The sequence below is a fragment of the Patella vulgata genome, chromosome 6, assembly GCF_932274485.2.
Source record: "Patella vulgata chromosome 6, xgPatVulg1.2, whole genome shotgun sequence".
In the NCBI taxonomy this organism is placed as follows: Eukaryota; Metazoa; Mollusca; class Gastropoda; family Patellidae; genus Patella; species Patella vulgata.
In genome coordinates, this window is record NC_065884.2 from 53,643,729 (window position 1) to 53,661,048 (window position 17,320).

The 17,320-nt window shown below is 35.8% G+C and overlaps 1 protein-coding gene and 1 long non-coding RNA gene across 2 annotated transcripts; both read right to left on the reverse strand.

The window, feature by feature from the left end:
- Window positions 1–68: 68 nt before the first annotated feature.
- LOC126824394 (uncharacterized) lies at window positions 69–10,261 on the reverse strand. Its single transcript, XM_050553614.2, has 11 exons — window positions 10,192–10,261; window positions 7,626–7,726; window positions 6,851–6,942; window positions 6,334–6,449; window positions 5,873–5,997; window positions 4,731–4,823; window positions 4,068–4,240; window positions 2,795–2,890; window positions 1,945–2,073; window positions 437–583; window positions 69–173 (listed from the first exon to the last, which is right to left on the reverse strand). Exons 3-11 carry the CDS (start codon window positions 6,872–6,874, stop codon window positions 69–71), a joined length of 1,008 nt encoding a protein of 335 aa, XP_050409571.1. The 5' UTR covers window positions 6,875–6,942; window positions 7,626–7,726; window positions 10,192–10,261.
- A 5-nt stretch (window positions 10,262–10,266) lies between these two features.
- On the reverse strand, window positions 10,267–14,385 carry LOC126824886 (uncharacterized). The gene is made up of 6 exons (XR_007681668.1): window positions 14,371–14,385; window positions 13,067–13,143; window positions 12,409–12,524; window positions 12,020–12,109; window positions 11,362–11,502; window positions 10,267–10,307 (listed from the first exon to the last, which is right to left on the reverse strand). It is a non-coding gene; the product is annotated as an uncharacterized LOC126824886 (long non-coding RNA).
- Between the last annotated feature and the right edge of the window lie 2,935 nt (window positions 14,386–17,320).

Consider the following 17,320-nt stretch of genomic DNA (forward strand, 5'->3'; position numbering starts at 1 on the left):
AGTGAACAGACAACCTTACCAATATTGTGTGATGACCTTTCAAGATAAAGACGATATAAATAGTTTTATTAATATTGTTGTCTACCTTCAGGGGCTCCATGATTTTTGCTATGTGCCATTGCTGCAAGTGTCGGGTATTTTGATGCCCAGAGAGCACCTGCATACGGCACGCCCTGCAGAATGAAACAAATTTGTTTTAGTCATTTCCTACATTTATTCTACTTAGTCAAAGGTATTTCTCAAGTGGACTGTACTCTTGTTACCATGCAACAAATATAGTTTAAAAATAAATTTGTCAAGTGAATTTGTAGCCTATCGTATTATAGAATCGGTCAAACAAATCAGCAGTCGTTGTCTATCATACGTAAATGTTAATTTTCTATCTTAGTTGAATATAAAAATTTTGTGACATATATTCTATGACTATAATTAATACCTTTAAAGTGTTTTCCAGCGTAGCTGTATTAGTTCCTCCACTTATACCCCTCCCATCAACATCTATAGCCGCACTACTAGAGTCATAAAATACATTATAATATATCATGGTATCACGTCCTCCTCCTATATTTACATGTACTTCATTCTATAATATAAAATACATTATAATAATTATAACATGGTGCCAGAGACTCGCCATGCATGTAATTCATTATATAAAATGCATTATAATATATCATGACATCACAGTCCCCTCCTATATTTACATGTACTTAATTATATAATATTAAATACATGATAATATATCATGATATCAAAGTCTCCCCATGCATGTATTTGATTAAATATATCCTGGTATAAGAGCCCCCCTCCTCCCTCTCATGCATGTATTTCATTCTATAAAATAAAATACATAAAAAATATAGCATAGTCTCCCCATGCATGTATCTATTCTATAATAAAAATACATTAAAATAAGTATCAGGGTCTCCCCATGCATGTATTTCATTCTATAATATTCTAATGCATTATACATTATACTCTATCGTGGTATCAAGCTCTGCTCGTGCATGTATTCCATTCTATAATATAAATACATTAAAATACAACATGGTATCACAACCTACTATATATTCGTTATAATTCGTTCGTACTTTATTCTAGAATATCAAACATTAAAAATATCATAGTATAATACATACTTACATATACTACATTTTGCATATACGTTCAAATATTTCATAGAATCATTTACGCATAATTCATTCTTTTTTTTTTATAAAGAAATACATTTATCAAGGTAAATAGTCACCCTGAGATAGCATTTACATGTATCTCATTATATAATAAAGAATATATATTCGGGTTTTGGAGACTTTAATTATGATTCAAAAACTACTGTCCTTAAGTATATAAAAATGTAGAAGTACGCATATATATATATTCGAAATAAAGATGTTTTAGGAAAAAAAACTAGGTTTTTGCGAGTACTTTCCGCTTTATTAAGCTTCTTCAGGCAAATTTTACCAATTCCAACAATACATATATATATATATATATATATATATATATATATTGATGATCTGCCCTTTGTCATCGTTTTTTTCTCACAAGAAAAAGATCAATATAATTTGTCATTATATTATAATTTATATATTGTTATAAAGCCTGAAAAGGCACAGGCAACATGCACACTTTTATATATCAAGCCTCAAAGAGCTAGAATTAATTTAATTGGCTTGCATGGCTCGGGCTTATTTCTTTTCATGTACCTCTTTGTCGGGAATATCGCAAATAAGAATGTCACCGACTGTTTAAATGTAACAAATTGCACTTTTCGTTATTCTGAAAAAAGGTAAGCAAATCTTCCAAGAATGTCTTGCATCGCTGGACAACAACCTTCTTTCATCCCGATCACCACCATTTTCCAACTTCCTGTTTCACTCCTGTATATTTTTGTATAATGCATTCAGTTGTTCAGATAATGTGGGAAAATATTTGACTTACCAATGCGAATATATTGTGTTCTATGTTGGCACCAGAAAACTGATCATCTAACATAACTCCTCGTATTTCAGCACCAGGCCAATGTCTTACTGTATTGTGGATATAATTATTCCTAATAACAGTTCCCCTCTAATTGTACACAAAAAAGGGAAATGCATTAAATCATATTAGAATCAAGCAACCATATCGCCATTCATTAATGATGCAGATATTCTGAACCCCAAGTGAAACAACCGTCTGTTTACAAAAGTTTAAAATTCTGAAATATGTTATTGATACTGTATTTTAGACAATTAACATCAATCTGATATGGATTTAAGCAAATGCCCATATCTTCCTAGCAATTCCGTGACATAAAGAGTCATCTAAATGTATACCTGATTTTACTTTTATTGCTTTATACTAATTCTACATATTTCGATGTTTACAAAGAGTGGAATAAAAATGTAAAATGAATTTTTAAAAGTTTCATTTGCATATCCAATTTACGTAGTTAATTATTAGGATGCATTGGTGATCTGGTCAAAGGGGGGCAACTCTGTTTTCTTCAAGAATAAAAAATACAGCGTAAAACCTCTTATGATTGGCTATTTAATTGAACATTTATATATTATCAAACAATTCCATTTGCTAAGAGTTGTTCTTCCCTTAATCCGACATACCAAAACAAGAAATCTTGGGAACTCTTTATTTTATGTAAATATTAAATGCAATACTCTATAATTATGTGATATTAGATAGCAAGGGGAATGTTGCACTAGTGTTCCGAATTGATGTTTGACCCAGTCAATCAAAGAGGTCTAGTCATTCCAAAGGAATCATTCTTAATTATAATAGAAAAGTATCTTACTGATGTCCAGTCTCTACCGGAATGTATCGCACCACAGTCGCTGGTAGCATGACAGCAATCATGAAAGTGATTATTTTCCATTATGTGGTCATTACCCTAAAATATATCCCAAACATACAATATTTATACGATTACATTTTCAGTCATTTAAAATGAAAATTACTGCTTCATCACTGAATTTCGCGCAAAAGAAAAATGGATATGAGTTGAGCAATATCATGATTCCTATTTAATTATTCATTTAAAGTTGCAATTTCATATTTTTAAGTTATATTTTTAAAATGTATTAAAATAAAGCCTTAAAATAGATGGTATCTATAAACAGACCTACCTTGTTAAAGAATAATCCTATTAATCCTATAATTCACTATTGCCAGTTGAGAAATTGGCAAAAATATAATTTTCAACTTCAAATTCAAACGTTTGAAGATAGCTATTCCATTGGGGGAATAGGAAAACAAAGGAGGTAATTGTGTTATTTATTATTTCCAGTGTCAATGAATTTTAAGTGTGGGAAATAATGCCTATGATCGTATAATAATGAGTTGACAACCTATTGAGCAAAAGACATAGAAATAATTATGTTTTGACTTTCTTTGAAAATTGAAAATATGAAATTCTCGCTTTAAAGGAATTGATCAAATATGTAGTTATAACATACAAGCCATCAATGTACATGTATTACCCGAATAAGTATCATGTATCATGATGTATATAGTTGGTTTATACACCGTATTAATACAGTACCAAGTACCATGTATCACGGTGTATATACATGTAGTTTGTTCATACACGATATTTAATATAGGTCTAAGTATTAGCGGAAAAAGTATCATGTATTATGGTGTATAAAGTTGGTTCATGCACCGTATTTAATACAGTACCAAGTACCATGTATCATGGTTTATATAGTTGGTTCATACACCATATTTAATACAGGACTAGGTATCATGATTTAATAGCTGCTACAGGACCCCAGTCCATCCCTTAATACACGAATATGCACCGGATATTTATATAAAATTCACCCGATTGAATATTATGTTGATATAACAGTCATCCTATTTAGTCCTGAAATAAAAACCGGTGCGTATCTAGTTATTCATTACATTATACCACGTTTAAGTACCGGCTTACATATTTATGGTTATCATATTACACACAATTTAATATATTAATAAGTACCATAGTCTGTATATCTTACTTTTTAGTTATAGCTTACACACAATTTAATACAAGAATGCGTGTCGTGCTATGTCTAGATACTACTTACACTCCATTTAATACAGGAATAAGTACCGTGGTGGATATAGTTATTACGTATGATAGTATTAACGCCACCGAGTGCTATACCATCAGCACCAACTGCTGTAGCTCTTCCAAAATTCCACAATCTATTATCTTCTATTATATTACCAGATGATATCAGATTTTTTCTATCTCCACCTGAGTACCCAAAAAAAAACCCCAGCATTATTTTAATGTTCAATGAAAAAGTTCTGCCTCTGACTGCTTCTTGTTGAGATGTTATGCAACTCTAAACCCGTAGACTATCTTGCAGATGACGTGTCAGTATATTTTGGTGGCTGTCTGTAAGATATTCCCACTAATATAAACGATTATTTGAGTTCGATTATATAAATATTGGAGTACATGTGGGGTACATGTTCTAGTAAACACTATAAAAGATAAACTCCCCGTACAGACATCAGCTATAAAATATTGCAAATGACGTGTTGGAACATGTAATAATTAATTAGTTAAAGTCAACAAGATACCCCCAAATGTATAACGTTTTATATCGTGTAGTTTCCATTCAACTTTAAATCACGTGATCGCAAATGAATCAGTAGAGTTACCCCCCCCCCCCCCACCGCCCCTCACTTTGTCATTTCGTAGCCTAGAAATAATCGATTAGTACATGATAAATACATACCTGATATCTTGATAGCACCATCAGTATCGTGTATATCACATTTAGATATAGTAGTTGATCTACAATCATTACCACAACTAATGCCAAACGTTCCTTGTAAAGTGGAAAGAATACTCATTTTAAGTATAGTTGATTCACTTGCTGAACCATGACTGTTTTATTTATTTGAATGTGGGGTGGGCGTAGAAATAATCACGGACCCTTTAATAATCAACTATGCTCCCAGTACTTGGTCATATGCACTTGTTGGGTTGACACGTTCGAGAGAGAGAGAGAGAGAGAGAGAGTTTAATATCCACTCGACACAAACTAGGTCATTTCGGGACTAACATATAGTTCAATTTTATTTCCATAATTCGCTTGCGCGTAGGGGTCTTTAGCAGTGGGGGGAAACCGGGGGACCCGGAGAAAACCCACGAGGTTGGACAGGCGACCCTACTCCTTGTCACTTACAATCGGGGAATCGAAACCAGGCGAGTTGACTCAATGACAGACTTTATGATACAGCGCGCACGTGCTAACCATTCAGCAACCCAACCTCCCTTGACACATTCAAAGAATATATTTTATATTTTGGTAACATGTCGATGTAGGATGCCTTTAAACTACGAATTAAACGAAACGAAACTGAACTAGCGGTAAATGAAATGGAACGAAACAAAACGGGAAAAATAGAATGAAATACAGTGGAATTATGCAAAACAAGACAGAACAATTTTCCACTAATACAGCAAACTAGTGATAATCATAAAAATAATTCACTTAAATATTTACGAAAATTGTGTTTCATCCCTTTTGGGTGAGGTTTTGTCATTTCGCATGAACCCGTACGAAATAGAAAGTTTGGAAAACGCAAAGGTGGTCAAAAAGCAGTTTGCGCTACCGTAAGAGTGAAAGAATGAGGTTTGGGCTAGCTAAAACGATAGGAGGAAGTTAAAAATTATCCGGGGACCATGAAAACCATGCTTTTTTGAATACAAAGCCCCTTGATAACTTTGTAATTGCATACTCGGTCTACTTGTGGTCTAAGTCACCAAGGTTAGATTTGTATTCGACAGCTACCCGATAGAAGACCTTCAAGGCCTTGACCACATACAATCAAGGGTTTAGTTGCCAGTAATCTTAATAATAAATTCTACTACCCGTGTTTTTAACTTCTAGGTTAGTAAATTTAAGATTGTGTCCGCCATCAGCAGTTATTCCATAATGTCGACAGGCTTCCAGTGTAAATCCTTCAAACTTAATATTACTTACACCATGACTTAACCTGAAAAAAATATTAAAATGTCATTCCATTTTATATCAAATGAACAAAACATCAGAGCTATAAGACAATACTACAAACATTGGTACTTCACGGAGTTAACAAAGATCTGGAAGAAAATATGAACCAGTTAAAGAAATCTAATTCAAGTGGTTCATAAATTACGTCGAAGCTGAATAATTTTATTAAGCTTTGGATAAGAGTTTTTTTTATATTAAAAATACTTCTGACTGCCTTTGATCCTAGACTCCATATATGTGTGTTTTGGAGTCGAAAGACCAAACAGCATTATTTGAATTTAGTTTTGATTACTAGTAACAAACTGTTTAACATACTTACGAAATGCAGTCTTTAATAATGGAAGCATACACCACGTCAGAGCTTTGAATAGTTCCAGAATGGGTGTTGGGCCAGAGATAAAGAATTCCTGCAGATCTATCCACATAGTATTCTCCCTAGAAAATACACGGAAGGGTGCCTGGTGTTTAGATGTGAAACACGTAATTATTGCACCCCATATAATACACATGCTCATCCTGAATTCCATTTGGAGACTGAAATTGTATTTAGAATCTATAATGGTTGCGTATTCTGGGTGTATGTCACCCGTAATATACGCACTGTCCTGTCTGTTTATGTGGCAAATTCTGAATAGATTTTCCCTGTTTTCTTAGGACAAAATTGGGATTTTTTTTTTTAGCAATTTCATATCGTAGATATTTGTTTTATCTAAAGCCAGGAGTTTTCGAGAGCTTGTCTTCTGAAAATCATTGTAAATATATAAAATTATATCAAAGGCATCAGTGTTGCAATACGGAATATTGTTAACAATCGACTAACATTTTCATATTCTTACCGGGGAGTCTAACTCTGAGAGCATATTGATGACCCGGAAGTAACCACCTTGCTTGCTATAACCATTCAATCTACCGTCTGTCCGTAGACTTCCTTTATAAAAAAAAAATTGGATGGACTCTCGTGTGTTAGTAATCCAGAATATTGTGGTACTATTATAATGTTGACATGTCTTTTATTAACAATGGTTATGTTTGCAAACGGGGGATATATGTAATTTTGTATGGACGACAAATCTGGAAAATCGCACAGGTCCATACTGGGATATTCAAGACGCCAACCCAAAATATCGCCCCCAACTCATTTAAAAAATAACAATTAAGACTGAAGTATCAGAATTACTCAGTGAAATTAAATAAATACGTTAAAAATGTTTATCTCCATATAAATATATATACATATTATAGTCCCCGGATTTTGTGTAACACTATCAGTGTATCACAAAATATCAGTATTTGAGGTAATATTGTCAATCGATTGTTGCAGTTAATTAAACACAACCAATCCATGTATATTTATGTGATCAGTATATTTTGATTATAATGTCTATATTATTAATAAGATGTGTGAGGCTCGGTACATCTAATAAATCGTACTATATTATATGTATAAAATATAGTCTACGTTTGATAAAATGTATAAATTATGAATCACTTTGTCACATTTGGTTGAATGCAGTTATGTTAAATTTCACATTAATACTTGAATAATCTACAGAGAAGCATACGAATGGTCCCACGTTATTCGCTACAGATATAAAATACAGCATGACTCACCAGTTCTGAACCCATAATGTGTTTTAGCTTTCAGTGTTATCTTATGTGCATGGGAATCAATGTGGGCAACTTGGGCAGAATGATCAGCCCAACTCCAATACCTTAAAACATAATTAAAGCAATAATAATAGTACTACTAATAATACTAAAAACGTTTTGTTGTTATTTTTAATTAGGCAATATAAAAGTGTAAAGTCCCAATGTTCTATTTAAAGCAATAGGAATCACTTGCAAACTGAAATGAAAAATGAACTGAAATGAAATGGGGTTTAACGTCCTACTGTTCTGCTCCGACTGGACTAATGAAGCAGGGCATACGCCATATGCGTGAAATTTTGCCCGGACAGCTGCGCTACGAGCGAATATCGAATTCCAACTGCTAAGGGGTCTTTAAAGTGCACGCCAATGTGTACACGGAATCTCGGGTATTAGTCCCATCCGAATGACTAGACAGCTGTCCTTGTCAGGCTCTCCGTCCAGCACCACTCACAACGGGAAACCACACCGGAAAATCACGACGAACTTCAGGCTACTCACATAGCCTCCGTCGCTCCCCGCTTGAAAATAACATTATTGGGAGATATAAATCTCTAACAGGAATATCAGGTCAAAAATGATTCAACACCATTCATTAAATATTTCCTGAGATATGTGGAATTGAAATTTCATAGTTCTTTGCTGCTTGAGCGTAACACGGTGTTGCTATATTTTATCAGTAGCAGGTGGGCCAAGTTTAAATCCGATTGAATCCAAGCTGGGAGATTATCTAGAGCGTTGGAATTTTGATTTGTTTATGCCATATTCCCACTGTCGTGCGATGCGTTACGATAGGATTGTCCCTAATAGAGACTTTTGGCAAGCGGATTTTTTCCCATCCGTGTCACGTAGCGTATCGTCACGTGATACGTTGCGTCAATTTAGTTTTAGAGTTTTGGCAGATTTTCCCGCCGCGTACGTATGAGTAGATGAGCTGAGCTTAGTTCTATTACAGTATGATGGCAGTTATCTACCAAGATCACCATCAGTACTAGTCAATTCCTAGAGGGAGTAAAGTCGCTCGACAGTCGCTGAGCTATTAAAAAACATTTAATGTCGAATATTATTAAAAATCTTCGACTTCGACTCCACAGCATTTTTGGTTTCACTAATGTATCATAGAATCACATCATTTAGAGATTTGCAAGGTCCCACCTCCTTAAATTTAGCACATAGATCAACCAGCATGCAGACAGACAGGAAAAATTATGAAAATTCCCATAAAAGCTCATCAAACATAATGATTAATTTCCAGTCTTTATCATGGTTAAAATCACATCAAATATTCACCTTTGTGTTCTAGGATACGCATAGATTCATAAACACGCTATACCACAATATTTCAGCGTCTAAAAGTAGCAAACAAGACGGTAAAAAGATGACGATGTTATACGGACCTTTTCCGTATGAAAGCTGTTCGATACGTGCTGCCGTATCCGTGTGCCGTATCCCGTATGAGTAAAACACATACATTGATGACGTCACAAGCATAATCGATACGGATACGTGATACGGACCAGAAATTTACGCTTGCCAAAAGTCTCTATTGAGTCCACGATCTGCTACGTGCAGATACATTCGGATAGGTTTCGATACGGACAACACGATTGATACGTTTGACCTCAATATATGATCACCACGATTAGTTCACGATTAAAACCACGCTTTCAATCGTAGCACGAATCGTCATAGTGGGAACCTAGCACTAGTGAAAATGCGAGCTTTAAGCCTAAAGCCAGGCTGACACTTGCACGACTTTTGGCCACGATTTTGTCGTGGCAAGTCGTGCCATTTTGGGGCACGAACTGGGAGGCTCCCGCACTGTTCACGACTAGTTCACGTATAGTTCACGACGAGTTCACAAATGCGTGCCCATCAGTGTCCACATTGACACGAACTGGCACGACGAGTTCACGCATAGTTTGCGCATTGTTTACGCACTTCCCGCTATGGCACGACGAGTTTGCGCAATTCGGACGGTGTCGTGCCGACTTGGGCACGCCATATTCGTGAACTAGTCGTGAACTATTCGTGGCAGTTCGTGACAGTCGTGGCATGGCGCGCACTGCCACGCACTGCCACGCATCCTCCCGCATCGTCCCGACGAGTTCACGACGAGGTCACGAACAGTTTGCGCATAGTTCACGACCCGGTCGCTAAATTTTGTCGTGACTAAAATTTTGAACATTTCAAAATTCTCGTCCCGACATGGCAAGTAGTCACGACGGGTTTACGCACACTTCGCGCCAGTTTACTCCTAGTTTGCGCACTGGCATCACTCGAGTCGTGCCAATGCGTGCCACGGAATCGTGCAAGTGTCAGCCTTGCTTTAGGTTTATAATAATTCTTAGCCTACGGGTGATTTAGGTTTGAATAACTGCTAGAGAAAATTTCGAAAAAAAGGATTCGGCTTTAATTTAGAAGAATTTGGTTCAATTTTAATAGACATTATCTTTTTCTAAGAATATAGAAATATGATTTGCTTGGACTATAAATAATTATGTCAAAAGCGTTAGTAAAATATACTAACCAGAACCCATAAACCCAGGGGTCCTTCTCACCAACCCATTTAGAGTCACGAGTAGTATGATGGGTAAAAGTAGTTCCTTCTCTTCCATTCGGCGCAGTTGCTATATTTATAAAATTCTATAAGCAAGTAAATGAAAACGTTAATAAAAAATCAATATGTTTGCAATGAAATACTTCTCTATATGTGTGCCTATTTAGACCCACGAAATTTACGACATAAAATCAAACGAAAACTTGTGAGAATGACTATTGCACGATCGCGCAACCACACCACAGATCAATTCTTTCAAAGCCACAAAATTAATTCGAATGTTGAAAACGAAACAGTATGCCAGGGGTGACACTTTAACATCGAGAACGCCATATTGCATTAATTCAAGAGGGCGCGAAGAGCAGAGCCGCCATCCCAAACTGACCGACCATTTCAAGCTGGCACGATTCATTAGAGATCGCCCAACGTCTGGGGGATCGTACGTTGCCAGTTTCCTGCACTGCTTCTAGAGTGGGGGATCCACATGGTCTCATCTGTGCCGACACTGTTCGTGGCCATGTACGCTCTGTTGGACTACTTACCACTACTACAGGCAAGATGTTTTGAGACGTCATGGCAATCTGCAGCATGATACATCAATGCTAAACCGCATACAGTACGTGTCTCCGCAGATTTCTTAAATCAAATATCACGAGCCCCAATCAATCGATCATCTGCAGGACAATATTGGACGTCGTCACTCCCTGAGCTTCCAACTGCAAAATCTTCGTAAACTGGAAGCATCATTGCAACGAAACTTAGACGGACCCCAAGAGCAAACCGGCCAGGTTACATTTTTTATGTGACTGATAGGGTTGGCCACTCGTGTTACTGACTTGATATTTTTTACCCCTTGTTTCAATGTAAAGTTGTTATGCTTTTCTTTTGTCGGTAAAAGTCCAAAAATCAGTGGTACGTTTTCATCGCGTTTCTTTATATTAAACGCTGTCGTTGAACATTTCGCTGTAACAGTTACCTATCAGTTATATATTCCAACAATGGAAATATTCATAAATCCATATAACCAACGCATACGCAACTGTAAAAATTATCTTATGTATTACGACCCATACTTCATAGATCATTGATTCCCTCGACAGATTGAACAACTGAAACACTGCCAAGAAAATAATTACCTACCTTATTTGGCCATTCGGCTAGTCGAAGCGGTAGGCCATTAATGGATATTTCTAATGGAGCGGTTCTTCTTGAATAAAACCCATAAACAGACAATGAGCCATAATCTTTGATCCCAGCATCACTTAAATGAACTTGACGAACCTACATTTAAAAATTTAATTTTGCGCATAAATTAAAACAGCAGCTGTGTAAACCGTGCCAATAATTGGGATATTCTGCGACTTTGACCTTTCGATTTCTGGTCTTTGTCACATCAGTGTTTTTATAACGTGCGATTTGTAACAATATGTGCACGTATATGCTGTAGCACAATATTTCGGATGGATAGTAGTTTCTAACCAGGGGCCTGTTTCACGAAATTTTAACTAAGATAAAATCCAAATTTTAGTAATTTGATTGGATAATACTAGATTAATTTTAGTGGTTAGCCAATCAAAATTGAAGTATCTACTAAAATTTGGATTTTATCTTTAGTTAAAATTTCGTGAAACAGGGCCCAGACACCTTACGCGAGTTATTGATTATTGCCAAAAAAGTATCGAATTGGGTTTATCTGATGTGTTATTTCGATAATGATGAATCATGATCTACACGATAAAACGTTTGTTTGGGAAGATTAAACGGAAGTCAATATATTTACTAAGTTAAATATCAATACCTTGCTGTGGGCTTCTGATGGAATACGTTTTAAAACTGTCGAATCTGTAACTGGCTTGAACAGATTGGAGTTGATTCTCTTTCCACCCGTCTGTAAACAGAATTGTGGTAAAGAAGATACAGGTAATTAAGTAAGTATAAGAAGTTAAACGTAACACTAGACTCTTAAATGTGGATTATGTGGCCGAATGGTATAAGGCATTACGATTCTAAGCTAGTACGTGACAAGGAGTGGTCGAGCGTTCTTAAGATGTTACTAGTCCATCCCACCATATTCATAAGAGTCATGCTATTTAAATAATGCTATGGAAATAATCCCCATCCACCTTCTCTCTCTCATGGAAGTTATATGTCTTTGTGCTAAGTATAGCGATGAAAATAATGACTCACCACGTGAACCTCTTCATTTTTGTAAGCTCTAAATGTAATTGGTGCTGGATAATTATGAGTTAATGCCAAAGTGGCAGCTAGGTCGTGATATCCTTTCCTTAACTCCACAAATACCTCTGTAAAATATATAGCAAAGTATATTGTTTAATTTACCTTACCCACACTTCTGCATCCGCGGCCATTTGGAATTTTAAAGATCGTATGGTATAATGTTATCTATGCGACATTATATTTTAGGATAACGTTTGTTGAATATCGATATCTAATTCTTTATTATAAAATAAAATGATGAATCTGGCTGATGTATTGGTGTTAAAATGTCTACGTTCCTGCAACCTTAATTCGAATCCAATGAGGTTAAATTTTATGCGTCAATTTCATAGCTAATTACACGATCTTTCAAAATGGCGATTCCCGCCATATATTTTAGCCATGAACAGGATATATTTTACTCAGTGGAAGTCTTTAAAAATAAACAGTTAAAACCGCTTTATGGTTATAATGCGTGTATGAATACATATGTGTGCATATGGCAGCGTATGACACCATGACCGGGACATTGGGTGGTATGCATAGTTTTTGACCGTTGTGATACATACCGAATATTGTAAACAGTAAATACCGTTGTCTTTAAATCGAATTTATTTAACATACTTACCATTTCCCTTTATACCTTGAGCATCAAGTTTGTCCGTTGCCTTTAATATGGTTCTAAGTGGGTGTGACACGTCTAATCTACAAATAGTAAACGTGTTTACTTTAATCTGATCTTACACCTGTCGGAATCAAATCCTGTGCAAGAACGCCATTTTTGTTGTTCGGCTAAGTTTCATTTCAAATATCTATTTCCCACTACCGAGTTCAAGGCAAGTCCGGGAAACCGTTACCTTTAGAAGCCGTCCCATGAAGAACTCACCACCAGACGACGCGATTTATGCAAAGTAATAGATAGAGCTATAATTGGTTTCAATTATAAATCGTCCAGTGAAGAACTAAGTTTCATTTCAAATATCTATTTCCCACTACCGAGTTCAAGGCATATCTGGGCAACTGTTACCTTTACAATTTATTAAACATCACTTAGAAGTCGTCCAGTGAAGAACGAACTCGACACCAGAAGACGCGATTTATGCAAAGCTGTTCTTTTGGCTTTCACGTGAAACAGAAATAGATGGAGCTATAATTGGTTTCAGTTAGAGGTCGTCCAGTGAAGAACCCACGATCAAAACACGCGATTTAGGGAAAGTAGTTATTTTAGCATTCACACGAAATATAAATAGATAGATCTATAATTTGTTTCGCGGCACGTCCGGGCAACCTTTACCGCGTATTAAACAGTAATTAGAAGACGCCCAGTGCAGGACGCACCACCAGAACACATGTATTACGAAAAGTAGTTCTTTTGGTGTAGTTCCTTCGAGTTCGAGTTATAGATATAGTTATAATTGGTTGCGAACTTTTGTTACTACTACAATCCCATTCTACACACAGAGATCCATCTTCTCCATTCTTCGAGAATAGATTTCTGCTCTAAATGGCCACCATATCCAATTAAATTAGTATACTGTTTTGTAATGCTTTTCTACTCGATTCACATCTGTCATACACACAAAGGCCTAAAACCCTTTTCAATTTTATTAAATGGAAGCAGAATGAATACTCAATAAAAGTTTCGAAGTATACTTAGTGTTTTCGACTAAAATCGGCGATTTAGGACTTAAAATGTCAGTCAACTAGCTTAGTGGCTGTTCTCAAGAGGAGCTAACTGTAGACAGACAGTCTAAGTTTAGTAGGCTACGCTCCCTACACCCGTGTTTATGGTCAAATCTGTACTTGTAAAACTCTGGCTATCTCGCCCCGTCAATAGCATTATTAATTTAATAATTGCTTTCATGTTACCCCAAAATATCAAGCTTTTAAGGGATTCCAAAAATATACGGATATAAATAAAACACGACCTACCCCGAATTGGAGTCGGAGCCAGTTGGGCTTACATATAAATGTACAGTGGCCGCCAATACATAAGATACATCATGGAGAACAGCAAATGTAACCAAAGCCAAGGCTAAATCCGAGAAAATCATTTTAAAGACAACAGAATAATGAGCCTGCTTCGGCTTAACTTCATACACTAACTGTTGTGACTAACACAGCCTTGAAAGTTGACGCTTTCGATAATAAGTCATGTCAAATCTTATCACTGAGACTATAAGTAGAACAACTTTAATTCTGATAGAAAATCGCACAGAGAAAAAACATTTACACCACCATTCATTTAATGGGCATTTTATTGTTAAACCATTATATTTTATTAGTACTTTAGACGAAATTCATTTAGTTCTTAAAACAGTCAACAATATGCACTGTGCATCTTTAGTATGTGGCGAAGAAGTTTTACCCAATCCATCCATACATTTAAGATGTCTTCATGGCGTCATTTAATAAAATTAATATAGTTAACAGATGCCCGGATAGGTATGAACATACCACAAGATGGTCCGTTTTAAATAATAATAAGGATAGTTATCGTACCATCTAGTAATCTAGCAATGCAGTTCTGCCACTGTATAACAAACATTAGCTTTCGATACTCAAAGAAAATGTAATTTAATTAGGACATAAACACTTCCTGTTTCGAATTTAGGGGTCTATCAGTGAAGAATTTTAAAGTCTTTAACATTGTGGTAATCTGTTTCTTAACTGGAGGTCTGAGGCTTGCATTAACCCAATATCGCAATAGTATATATCTTTTCAAAGAAACTCATCTACCAATTCTAAGAATTGACTGATGGGTGGCTGGATCCGTGAGTGATAAATTGTTAAGACTGTGTAGACAGTCATAGAAGTGTTAACCAAAGTAGGTACTATCAGTTACCTGGCAAGCAGATTTATCACAAATGCACCTATAGTTTGATCCAAGGGCAAGGTAGACTGCATAACCTGCATGCTCTAATTAATGTCTGGCAATAAAATCTAAATAAATACACAATTCAGAAGAGCAGTGACGTGATAGCGAGACGGCGTATATATGCTGAATCGGGATAGGGAGTCCAAAATATACAGAAATTGTTTGGAACGATGACAAGGGTTAGCACTCCGTAGGCCAACAGGTTAGTTGTTAGTATAACAACTGCATACTAATCTAAAAAGATGAAATTATCGGTTAACAATACATTTATAGAACCGGTTATCTCCATGTCGAGGTCATATATTTTAGGCCACATGCTTGTTCACGTAGGTGATCAAATTCTTTATCAACAAAATGATGGTAGTGAATAAGCTAAAAGAGACACCAATACCGATTTGTTAACAGGACAGAAAATGCTTGGATATCTAAAAGTTATAGACATAAACGTTTTGTTATTTGTCATGGTATCTGTTGAAATAATCTATTTATGTTTAGCTGTAAATAATGAGAGTGACAGTTTTCTGTATGGGAAATTTCCACCTGGATTCAAGTGGGGTGCTGCAACGGCGGCCTACCAAATAGAGGGTGGATACAACATAGATGGTACGATAACTATCCTTCTTATTATTTAAAACGGACCATCTTGTGGTTTGTTCATACCTATCCGGGCATCTGTTAACTATATTAATTTTATTAAATGACGCCATGAAGACATCTTAAATGTACGGATGGATCGGGTAAAATTTCTTTGCCATATACTAAAGATGCACAGTGCATTTTGTTGACTGTTTTAAGATAACAGGAATTATTTCATATTTTTGTAAATTCTCCGCATTCTGATATACTGTTTAAGTCTTAAAGGCTTTCGCTGTTTATTAAAGTTATGTTTTGGGTGGTAATTAGGAATGATTGTCATATCGTTGTGTTTAAATATTGAGTAGCTACATTTGGTTAGAATAAGGATACGGGACATCAGTCCTATTGTTCACTTAGAAATGTAAATCGCAATCATTTCACTTCCATAAGTTGTCTCCCCTTTAATCCCAATAAGAAAGAAATTTGGTTTCTACACCTTATATTCGTTTACAGGTAAAGGGCTTAACATTTGGGATGTATATGTACAACAGCCAGGAAATATACAAGATAATTCAACTGGAAATGTTGCATGTGATAGTTACCACAAATATAAAGAGGATGTCAAGTTACTTCATAATATTGGGGTAGATCAATTACCATCCTAGTTCCATATTATAGAAAACAATTTCCATACATATATTCTTACGATGGCATTCATTTGTACCCTTCTAACCAGCGAAAAAATGGAAAATGAATAATAGTCGCAGGCGGACGATACCACGCATAACGAAGTAGGAAAAACCGCTTTAAATGACTTCAAAATGTGTTTTGTAATGTGTTTCTCATCTTTTAAATGTCACAACCGAAATATATATTAAGAGGGAAAAGTTTGACTGCCAATCGGAAATTATATACGTCACTGTGCGTGATTAAGTGGAAAGTGGCCACATAGATCGGGAGCTTGCAAGAACCAAATGAACAAGACTACCAATTTTTAAAATTCCTTTCCACAAAACATGATTGAAAAGATAACCTGGTAAGGCGCAATCGAAATTTAAGGTCCGAAAATGTTTGAAATAAATTGGGTTCATATTTATAACGAACATTCCTCCTAGGTTAAGAACTGCAACCATTTGAATGCGATGAATTATGAAGGGGTGTAATATCTCCGCGAGTCTGAATTTCGATAGAGACCGTTGTTATGACACAATGGATTGTTCATAAAACTACAGCCACTAATCCGACGGCTTATTACAGCAGTGTACGAATGAAATAAAAAGCTGTAATGATTATAAGAATAACACCGAAATTAATAGGGGGGGGGTGGCTGAATGGTTAGCGTGCGCGCGCTGTATCATAAAGTCTGTCATTGAGTCGACTGGCGTGGTTTCGAATCCCCGGTTGTACGTGACAAGGAGTGGGGTCGCC

Bases quoted from the DNA above. Each gene is read 5' to 3' on its own strand.
- LOC126824394 (XM_050553614.2), bottom strand. From the start codon at position 6,874: ATGCTCTCAGAGTTAGACTCCCCG. The intron at 6,450-6,850 runs GTAAGAATATGA...TGTATTTTCTAG, and splicing joins TCTCAGAGTTAGACTCCCCG to GGAGAATACTATGTGGATAG. The intron at 4,824-5,872 runs GTAGTAGAATTT...CCACTTTACAAG, and splicing joins CCTAGAAGTTAAAAACACGG to GAACGTTTGGCATTAGTTGT.